The 10,773-nt window shown below is 48.0% G+C and overlaps 1 protein-coding gene across 1 annotated transcript; it reads right to left on the reverse strand.

Moving 5' to 3' along the window:
* Positions 1-5,073: 5,073 nt before the first annotated feature.
* ALTATR162_LOCUS7032 (uncharacterized protein) lies at positions 5,074-5,696 on the reverse strand (the record flags this gene model as incomplete). The annotated part of the gene is made up of 3 exons (XM_043314658.1): positions 5,074-5,396; positions 5,451-5,612; positions 5,663-5,696. The coding sequence occupies 3 exons, from the start codon at positions 5,694-5,696 to the stop codon at positions 5,074-5,076; spliced, it is 519 nt and encodes a 172-aa protein (XP_043170593.1).
* Positions 5,697-10,773: the final 5,077 nt, after the last annotated feature.

Consider the following 10,773-nt stretch of genomic DNA (forward strand, 5'->3'; position numbering starts at 1 on the left):
CTCCCGTTCCAAGGAAGAACATGGGTTTGCGAGAGTAAACCCATGTCTGATTACTGCCACCCCCTAAGACGGGAAGCCTGATACGGTTGCTCGCGATCGACAAAATCTAATTCGTAGATGCCATTGTTTGTGGCTTTTGCTTGATTACGTACCCTCTTGCTGATAAAGAAACTCAGCAAATGAAGCATTATTTTCGGAGAGTTTATTTCTTACCAGGGTCTTTTTCTTCCCACTTGTCGTTAATGCCTCTAGGCGCCCGTGCCGGCGGGGAGACGGGGACTATATGCTTGTAAGAGGGGCAAGCTACTCACGACTATCCAGTAATGTTCAGTATTCGACACCCACGCCCATTCCTAGCTACTGATGATCACCACGAGCACGTTCCAGCTGTGCTGTTCCAGTGCCTGTTTCTCAAACGCCGATTGTGTTCTTAATTCGCACGCTGTTCTCAATGGTATCACCAACCCCGTCTTCTGCAGTCCGGATGTATGATCAAGATCCTTGACAACATACGCGCACGTGCGGTCTGCGTTGCGAAGAACATCAAACTCAATGCGCGTGGACGCCTAGCAGAGGTTCATGTTTCGCTGTGACCGGGCAGCCGCGGGCGGGTCGGGTCTTTCGACGTGAACTGCGGGTATGGTGAGCGGGGTATGCTTGTCTCTGGAGAAGCCGTTTTCCGAGTGACATGTGTGCGCAAAGTGGCGTTTAATGGCTGTGGGTGGGCTCGTCAATCGGAAGCACGGTAGGAGACTCGGTACCAAGCATTGTAGAACGTTCTTGTTTCACCGGTACCAAATGCCGAAAAGATGGAGAGAGGCTCCTAAATTCTGCGCCCCCTTCCATAAAAATCTTCCGAGAAACTTCACACCCCTGTAGTAGTCCAGCCTCATTCTGTAGCGCCTAAACTAAGGTAGGTTTGGTATTAATGCGCCTCGCTCGGCTGCGTTCGATAGCGACATAGGATACGAGGTAGTTCACCTGTTTTACGCCAATGTTGTAGCCCTGGTGTGCTTCAGTTCCGCTGTTCCGGTGCTCATATCAGGAGTATCCCCATAATTGATCCTTCGTCTCGTACCCTCCACTTTTGTTCTTGCTTGAGAATCCACTTTGATCAATACCTCAAGGCGCTATGGCTATCTCTGTCACGGTTCTGATTCTGGCACACTGGATTTTCTCGGTCTTTTCCCTAAGTCTTGCAAACGAAATTGCGCCGGCGCCCTTTCGTGTGAATATAACGACTGGTGGGTTTTTGGACGACCTGCCGGAATGTTCTGTAAGTACAGTGCACTGGGTTCATTTCAGGTCTATTTTGTCGTTCCTCGTTTGGTCAAATGCGCTACTATCCGTGGGAAAGTCAGTGGATAGTTGTGCTCCAAAAACTACTAACGATTGACAACACTAGCGCACATGTAGTCTGGCTTTTCTCGAGTACACTGGATGTGCTCCGGCCGACCAAGCTTGTCTATGCAGCATCCCAACTATGTCATATCAGCTTGGCGGATGTCTTGATATGTATTGCTCTGTTCTAGATGTTTATGGTCAGTGAAAACCCAGACGCCCTCAATCTTTCTGCTACTACAGTAATCTTGACTGAGATTAGCGGGAGAATATTCGATCCACATAGCTTGCGATACCGTAGTTCGAAACCAATCATCTTCAATAACGATCACCGTAACTACTACAGCAATCATCGCTCTTCTTGCTGTATGCTTGCGCTTTGCTACACGCATATCCCCATTCTCTATAAAGTGGGGTGCAGATGATTGGGTAGTGTTCGGTATCACGGTATGCATGCAGAGACTTTTGTAGACACAACACTGACAACTGCGTAGCCGTTAGCAGCGTGTCAGCTTGCGCTTTTGTTGACGAGTGGGTTTACCATCCTTGCCGATCCCTCTTTGTTCCTACACCTTCATTGAAGAGCTCTTGCTGACCTGCACGCAGTGGTGCACTACGGCTTTGGGCAGGACATCTACATGCTGCAACCTAGTACGATCACAACTGCTGCAAGGGTATTTACCAACACTTCAGTTTGACGTAACCGAGACTCATAGACTGACCCTAGTAGTATGTGTACCTCAGCGAATTGAATTTCGTCATTCTCACCTTCTCCACCAAAATGGCCATTCTTTGCTTCTATCTCCGCCTTTTTCCAACCGGGAGTATTCGAAGTGTTACCTACATTCTGATCACTATATGCGCAACAGCTATGGTATCAATATTTCTCGCCCACCTTTTCCAATGCTCGCCGGTATCCTATCGCTGGCGAATGTACCAGGAATATGGCACAACGAACTCAGCAGACCCGCCAACGTGTCATGTGGACAGACAAGCCCTGAACTACACCTTTAGCATTTTCAACCTCGGCATCGAATTCGTCGTAATCATGCTGCCTATTCCGAGGCTTCTAAAGCTGCAAGTACAATGGTGGAGGAAAATCGAAGTCGTGTCTGTCTTCGCGTTTGGATTCGTGTACGTTATTCGTCTACAGACACTGCTCTCTTTGTAACTAACTCGCCACGAATAGAGTCACAATCATCGCGATTGTACGACTTGTGATCACGCTCACAGCGGTTTATACTTGGAATTTCACCTGTACGTTCATGACACCTGTGCTCTTCGCTCTAGCGCCGACTGCACTCCATCTGCCCCTCCCTTACCCGTCTATTCAGCCTATACGCACCAGCTAATAACATTGACAGACGAAACTGTTCCAGTATCGTTTTGGTGCGCTATTGAGATCTACGTAAGCATCTTCATTGTTTGCCTTCCGCAGGTCTATCTAGTCAGCAAGTCAATCATCCAGCGATGCTTCAATAGCAATGGGGTGAAGATCAATACAAGTGATGATGCACCGTTGAGTTACGGCCAGTCTCAGGAACAAAGAAGCTTCTGATCTGATCTGATCTGGTTTGGTTTGGATTCCGGTGTTTCCCTAAATTGAATCAACGTTTCTAGAAGGTCGCATTAAAATAATCAACGTTTCAATAACAGTAGCACACTGTCTTGCGTCTGCTTTCGTTGGCTTAACTTGTGATGTATCCGGATGTTTAGCACTGACGTCGCGTCCACGGCACTATCAAGCGATGTGCAAGATGCGGAGTTTTTTTCGGCTGTGAACATATGCAAAGCACGGCTACGACCCCTCTATGTTTGTTGTGTTGCTACTCGCTTCTACAGACGAACATCGCGTTCTTCTCTAAAATTAAAGTTAACTGTACCCAGACTTGTCAGTAAGCAAATTAAACAAACTTTAGACGCCGATTTGGTTTGTTTGTGCGCAACTTGAGATCGCGTCATCTGCTAGAACTAGCACAAGCGTCTATGGCAGAGGCACAGCAAGAACAGGAACGACAAGCAAATGGACACTGCCGAGAGGCCCCACAACTACGCGTTGGCGACAAAGTATGGCTACGGTTAGGAAAACAGTTTGCTACTGGCCGGAGATCAAAGAAGCTCGATTGGAGAAGCGCGAAATACACGGTGATTGAAGTAATAGACACCCACACGGTCCGCCTTAATACACTTCCAGGCCCTCACAATGTTTTCCACGTTGACCGGTTAAGACTAGCATCATCAGACCCATTACCAAGCCAGTCAAGAGACGATGACCAACCGCTACCGATCCAGGTAGATAGTGACGGTGCAGATATGTGGGAAGTTGAAGATATCCTGGCAGAAATCTGTCGGCGGCGTGGACGCGGAACCAAATGGTGGTATGAGGTGAAGTGGAAGGGCTACCACCTGCCAACAATAGAGCCTAAAGAGAACTTGGAGAATACTGAAGCGAAAATTCGATGGGACCAGTTCACGGAACCTTATCGAGACCCTAGAACAAAACTCCTTCCCGCAGGATTCCGCCGCAGCTCAAACGAGATCCATCCAGACGCTTTAGACAAAGGAGGGGGGTAATGTAACGGGCTAGAGCCCGGATGCTATGGTGATCCTAGGTGGAACCTCCGGAGCCTCCTCGGCATTCTAGAAGCTTCAAGATGCCACGACAAGCTAAACGTATATAGATATCGCACCACCGTAGATAGGTTTTCTTCTTCATCGAATACAATCCTGTTACCAGGCATCGGCATACTTTGCGCAGTCCCTCACACGTAGCCCCTTACAGCCGCCCTGGGTTAGGATGAAACTGGCCCTGTAGAGGTAGTCGCGCGCTCAACCTTTCAACATAATAGTCCGGCACGGGCAGACAGCCTCATCAAAGTTCACGCTTTCGAGCAACTCTATAAGGCCAGCTTTGTTGGTATAGACACGCACCGTAAGAATATTGAGTAAATAAGGGACAGATTTGGAACTTAGGCTGGAATTTTCAGATCTCGACTCAAGCTCTTTTACAGTACTTTCAGTTCTTTAACGTGAACTAAATTAATAAGAAGCGTCTTTCTTCTTTAGACCTTACGAAGCACGACGTACAAGGTAGCTGATAGTTGATAGACACGTCAAGTCACAGCCGTCTGATGTGAAACGTCGCCTTAAGTGTACAGGCCATTGGAGCCCCTCTTCATTGATTGCGTCAGTGACTGTACTTCATAGTACAATTTATATACCGTATCGAACCCAAATCGGCTTCGTATTCAGCCTGTTTCATAATTTAGTTGTCTGACAAAGCTCGCAGACGGACAACATACTCTTGCCAGACCCCCACAAAACGACAACTTTATTACAGTGCTGCTGCAACATACACTGCAAATAAGTAACTAACAACATTTTCGATCAACGCTTAGCTGTCAGCGCATACCTATTACGCATTCGCTTATCTATCTTTATAGTTGAAACGTTCAACGTTAAAAGGCATTACTACTGTCAGGCCATATCGTTAGATGAGATACTGAATGCACATGAATAACTGAGGTAAGAGTATATTGCCTTCGTAGACTAGAGACGAACCGCTACTGATGCGAGGTAGCGGTTAGGAGGTCTATATACCTCTAAGCGGCTTGGCGTAAGCCGGAACGAACCGTCAGACCTTAGGTCCTGAAACTCCTTCCCTGTGCCGAACAATTGCTGGTCTGGTCGACTCTATCATGGAGCGCTATACTCCAAACATCTCACGCACCTTCAGCCTAAGTACAGATCCCGTTCTTCATCCTTTTGCAGCTCACGCTGCTCAACAAGCTTGCCGACATGCTCCTTGTCAGATCGCATCGTCTCTTCTGGGGATTCGAACACAAACTCGTGATCATTTCTGATGTTTTCTGTGGATTCAGAAGGCATTCGATGCCAATCTGACAGGCGCGTAGAGTTCATTTGCCAGCTCTTCTTATCGGTTCGACGGAGCTCGTGACCTGCTCCTGATATGGGGTTCGGGCATGAGCCGGATGCGCTTGCAACCACAGAGCCACTCATCCACTTGATAAGTGGTAGGATGAACGGAAATGACGCTGGGTCACATCAGCAGATGAGTTTGCGAGTTCCATAACAAAGTATGTACATACCGCAAACAATGCCGGCATTGCATTCGACCGCTCCCCACACTGGGACCATTGATGCAACATAAGTGAAGTCACCTTCACCATTAAAGTGAACGATATTTCGCAGCCTTATGATTGAGCAAGCAAGTGCCAGTAGACCCAGACCATACGCCAGCACCAATGTCACTTCAGGCTGTGAGTCCCGTGGCTGTATTGCGTTCGGTCTGACCACTCACCTTTTTTTTTGGAAGTGATCTGCAGCTTCAGCATCGTGGGAATAGGAAGGACGAAGATAACCAAATCGAGCAACGTATTCATAGAAGAAGTGAAAAAGTTCACTCCCATCATGTTCCAGCATCCCTGTGGTCTTTCAGCTGTGTAGATTTCATAACAGACAACTCAGTGACGAACCTTTGGATAGGTCTCCATGTTCCATGTAGCCTCCATTGGAATACACTGAAATATTGCAGCCTAGATGGCCTGTCAGCAACAGATGTGATGTAAGGGTGGTGACAATACTGACGAACACCGTGAACAGTGTAAATATTGAGACAAAGCCACCAACCCATATGACCACTCGCCTTTGTGTTCCTGGGGGTGCAAGTTGATGAAACTGGGCAAGTATGCTCATCTTCACAAGCCTACAAAACCTGTATGAGTATCGCAAGAGACCTGTTGCATTTCTGAGAGTCTCTCACCCGTTTAGCGCCTGATAGCATGTGTTCTGCGCAAGCCCTACTTTGATGCTTTCTACGAGCATTCTTGGACGGGCCCTCGAGTACTCGATATGTCTCCCCATCCCTGTATGGATCTGAAAACGAATCAAAGTGCATGAGGCAATGTCGACTAGAAGCGACAGGATGATCAGGTTTTCCGATAGCGTCGTGTGTCGTGCGCGTAGGAGATACCACCGACATAGCAGCCTAGAATAAGGTCAAATATGTGGCTGCGATAAACCAAATAGTCCATACCTAAGTATCACTATGAGGATAGCGGCAGCAAGGAACGAGAACGTAATGCTGTAAAGCATAGGCCCCTTATTCTCTTCCATATACCCCGGCTCCCCGTATTTGAGCATCCTGTCCGCAACGTAAGAGCTCAGTTTTCGCGGAGCGTTACCCTAGTGTGCGTCAATTGTCGATCAAGTAGGAACAAAAAGGATTGAACAGTGCAATACGACGCTTACAATCCGCCGGTCTTCTAAACTTGCATGATTTTCAAAACCTTCCGCAATTATGGGGATCTGCCCCAGAATATGGGGTACAAGAAGCCTCTAGCGAGGGTTTAGTGCATAGTAGTCGGCGAACTAGCAAAGGACCACCCTTGCAGCATCGCCAGGGGCTGTCGGCATTGCCAGCTTTTTATTGGTGCAGCAGCGCCAGGGGACTCTCGGCATTGACCGGCTTTTCGTTGGTGCGGATGCACTGAGGAGCGTTCCGACAAGCCCGTCGCGGACGTACGGCCAGCGGTGGATGCAAAGTGGCACCACTTCGACCCGTTTTGAAGGGTTTGGTGACCTCGCTTAGTCTAGAACCCGGAGCGAGGTCTGTTAGGTAGACGTCAAATGAGTCGTTCTTCTTCTCGAAATGCCTCAATGGGCTCTTGAAGATGTTAGCCTCGCGTACATGATTCATTTTCTGAGCCATCTTTCCCCTCCCCCGTTTGGGGTCAATCCGCCTGCGCTAAAACAAAGACCGCGAAAATCAGGTCGCAATGTGCGCATTTCCATCCCTGCACTCATCAATCCTTCAACCTAACGACTTCATTGCCAAATAGTATGAATGGTTCAGGTGCTAATATTACGTGTCGCGGAAAACTCAAGGAAGGCGTTGAGAAATTACAAGAACGAGACTCCGTGTTTTAGACTCCTAGTTTGCAAGCTCCCGACTCAAGTAAATGAGATAGCGAAGAGGAAGAAAAGTCTGCAAACACCGGTCTAGAAGGCGCGGACTGTCGAGCTTGCGCTAACGTGCTGGATAAGCGAGTCGGTCACCCCACCAACTTTGATCACCTACCGTGCACCGACAGTGGCCGAGCCACCGCGCTGGGCGAGCCACCTACCAAAATCAGCCCACCAGCCAAATTGAGGCTGTAGAGCCACATACGATAACTATTATCACAGGAATTTGTGGTGGGACAGTAAACAAGACAATGCGATCAATTTGTACTATCTGAATTTTGCTGGAAGCTTGATTGGACGGCCACTTTCGGCTGGTTTTGGTGGTGGTTTGGGTGCTTAGGATGCAGCGCCCTCACCACTTTCAGAGGCCACAACACGACGCTTTTTTGCTGCTTTCTTTTGGAGCAGTGTGTGAGTCTGTTCACTTAAGCTTGTTTGCGTGGTTTGATAATTTTGTGGGGTTGCAGCCTGTTTTGCAACCTGCTTTGCCTCTCTTGCTTGCCTGAGGCTCTCGGCCTTCTCAGCCCTCTCTTTATCCCGCTTCTCTTTGGCAAGACGCCGGTCCTCCTTTGCCTCCTCCCTCTGGATCTTTTTTGAGTTGAGCTGCAGCCTCTCTCAGGCCCTTCCTCTCTTGTTTTTGAAGTTTTTCCTGCTTTTCTTCGCGCTGTTTGACCACACGCGGCCGCGCTTCCCTTATCTTCCTGGGAGACCAGAATACTGCACCGCCATGGTATTCCTCTTGCTGTTGAAGCTTTAGAGGCTTGCTCTGTTTCTGGTGCTTGCTTTTGGTGATAAATGCAGTGCGAAAGCCTTCATTTTTCAGGTGGAGAAACTCATTGTTGGCTTGTAGCGAGTGCAATGAAGCAGACGGAGCCTTGGCTGGTACTGTTGATTTATCTGGGATAGCAGCATTAAACAAATTTCGGAGCTGCCTCCATGTACTGCCATTACCCACCTGCGAGAATTCTGAGTCCTCATCTTCATAGGGAGTGGTGGTTGTGAAGCGTTAGAGGACGACGTCAGCATTCGGTGGCTAGAGCCCTGTAGCCCCAAATGAGGTCAATATATTGTCCTGTGTGAATAAGATGTACCAGGCACTCTAAAACAGCTCAAAAGAATCGCCTTTCTTAAAAGGTAAGAGGCCTTGACTGTGTTAAAGATGCCGTAAGAGCTTATTAGAGTAAGCTGAAGAAGGAGGCTTAAACATCCCCACATCTAAGAGCTGCAGAGTATGAGTTGAATGAGGTAGAAAGATAGCTAGGAGAATCCTGTTGGCCTCGCAATAATCGATAACATCTTGGGTAACGTGACCGCCGTGGCCATTAAGGAGGAGGAGACGGTAAGATGAGCGCGCCTTTGCCTTTGTTGCCCTGTCAAACACCTGCTCAAGCCATGCCAACCCTGTATCATTATTGCTTCAACCTGTGGGTGAGGTAGTTAAGAAAACTCTGTATTTTCCTGCCTCTACGCCCTCCACCCACGAGCTCCACATTGGCCCTTGTCCTTCGAAGATTATACCAGGCTCTAGGGCAGTTCCATCTGCACAACTACATGCCAGGACAGTTCTAAACTCCCTGCTACTATCTTGTGACGTTGCCCTGACTTGTTTTGTCTCCCAAGGTAGCTTGGAAAAGACGCGTTTTAAACGGGAGAGGATGCCAATAAGGAAGCCTTTTTCATCCACACTGTATTTGTGACGCGCGTCAACGTTATATCGTCATATTGTAGAGTGAATGAGATCGAAATACAGTTGGTATCTATCACCAGAGTCAGCCTGGTGACGGTCGCGGTCCATCCCAAGGCTCCATTTAGATGTGAGTTGGGTGTGGTTGCGGAGAAGGAACCGATCTATCCAGCGATCCGAACACGATGATTCTGCTATTGCGCTCGCAAAATTTCGTACCATCTCTCTTGTAGGTGGAAGCCCTCGTTCTGTTATAGTCTTTATATATTTTATAAGCTCTGCCTCTTGTGATGGGCTGAGTTTCTAGCGATCTTGTCGTGCGGTTGCATTAGTACCTTGTAAGCCCTTGTGTCTGCGGGACAATGTTGTGCGATTAATACCGAATTCTGCAGCTATTTGCTGATATGATAAAGATGCGCTTTCTTCGCGCGATTTAATCGCTTCAGTCGCAGCTTGCACTGGGTCCATGTCGGTGGAGTTATCGCGTCTTGAAGTTTGGTGAAGGGTTGTTGTTTTGATGTTGGGTGGCTCGGCCACTGTCGGTGCACAGTACCGTGTCCGTGCACCAAATGCGCTGAATCCCCCTAAACAGCGTCTGCAAACATGAGGCTGTAGTGCTAACGTGTTCCACCACTCATCCGCACACGCTCAGTACGACCACCTAAGAAATATTCTGAGTAGACAGAAAGTTTCGCATACGTCTATATATTGATACACCAAGGAATCTCGTGATAATCGCTTTTTTGAGTGGCTGTACAGCCTCATTTTTTAAAGGTTGTGGTGTTGTTAACTGGGCATAACTCGACTATGGGCGTAACGCGCACAGACACGGTAGTAATCAAGTGCCCAGGTATGTTAAGGCAGCGAAAGGGAAGAAAAAATCCGCAAACTCCGGCTTAGAAAGCACAGACTGTCGAGCTCATCGCCTTCTATAGTGAACACGAACTTCCTAAAGCTTGCTGACGGTTTCGCTTTTAAGGCGTGCATTGTAGTGGGCCAGCATTGCCCTGGAAGCAAACGGACCGCGTACTCCGCACTCTTTTCGGATTTCTCTAACCGCATCTCTTGGCAATTGACCTGCAATCTCTAAACGACCCACCGAGATCGCAACTCTGTTCTTGATGCACACCGTACTATAGAGCCGCCTGGTGTTTGTACTCTATGTCATTCTCCGTGATGTAGCTAATCAACTGTAAGAGGGTGGCAAATAAGGATTAGGGCCACTTCGAGGACAGTATTGTTTTCCGTAAAGTAATTTTTCTGTGTTGCGTTCTACGTGGCGATATTACCAAGGGTTAGACGCGCATTTTTCTTGGCTTGTAGCATTTTTTCTAGAGAATTTTAGATTATTAAACTCCGTTATTAGCTAGCTATGATACGGAGAACAACATAGAGCATGCTTGTGCCATTCGTCATAGCGGAGCAAGAAGGATTACGCACGCTCATAATGCACTCACCGTCGTTACAGATAGACCTGTGTGGCGTATAAGAAGCATGTCTAGATAAAATGAACAGTGATTGTATCAAGAGACCGCTTGGCGGTGTAACTTACTAACAAACTATAAAGCTATCAGACCTCCTTCGTCGTCTCAGAACTCACTACAACACAAGAACTCACTACCATTCACTCATTTACTACCATTCACTCTTTCACCGCCATCTACTCTTTCTAACCCCGGAAATGAAGTTCTCCACAATCACCTCTGCTCTGCTCGTTGCAGGTGCTTCTGCTGCCGCCGTCCCTGCGAAACTGCAAGCTCGCC

Source organism: Alternaria atra (assembly GCF_907166805.1).
Source record: "Alternaria atra isolate CS162 genome assembly, contig: 27, whole genome shotgun sequence".
Classification (NCBI taxonomy): domain Eukaryota; kingdom Fungi; phylum Ascomycota; class Dothideomycetes; order Pleosporales; family Pleosporaceae; genus Alternaria; species Alternaria atra.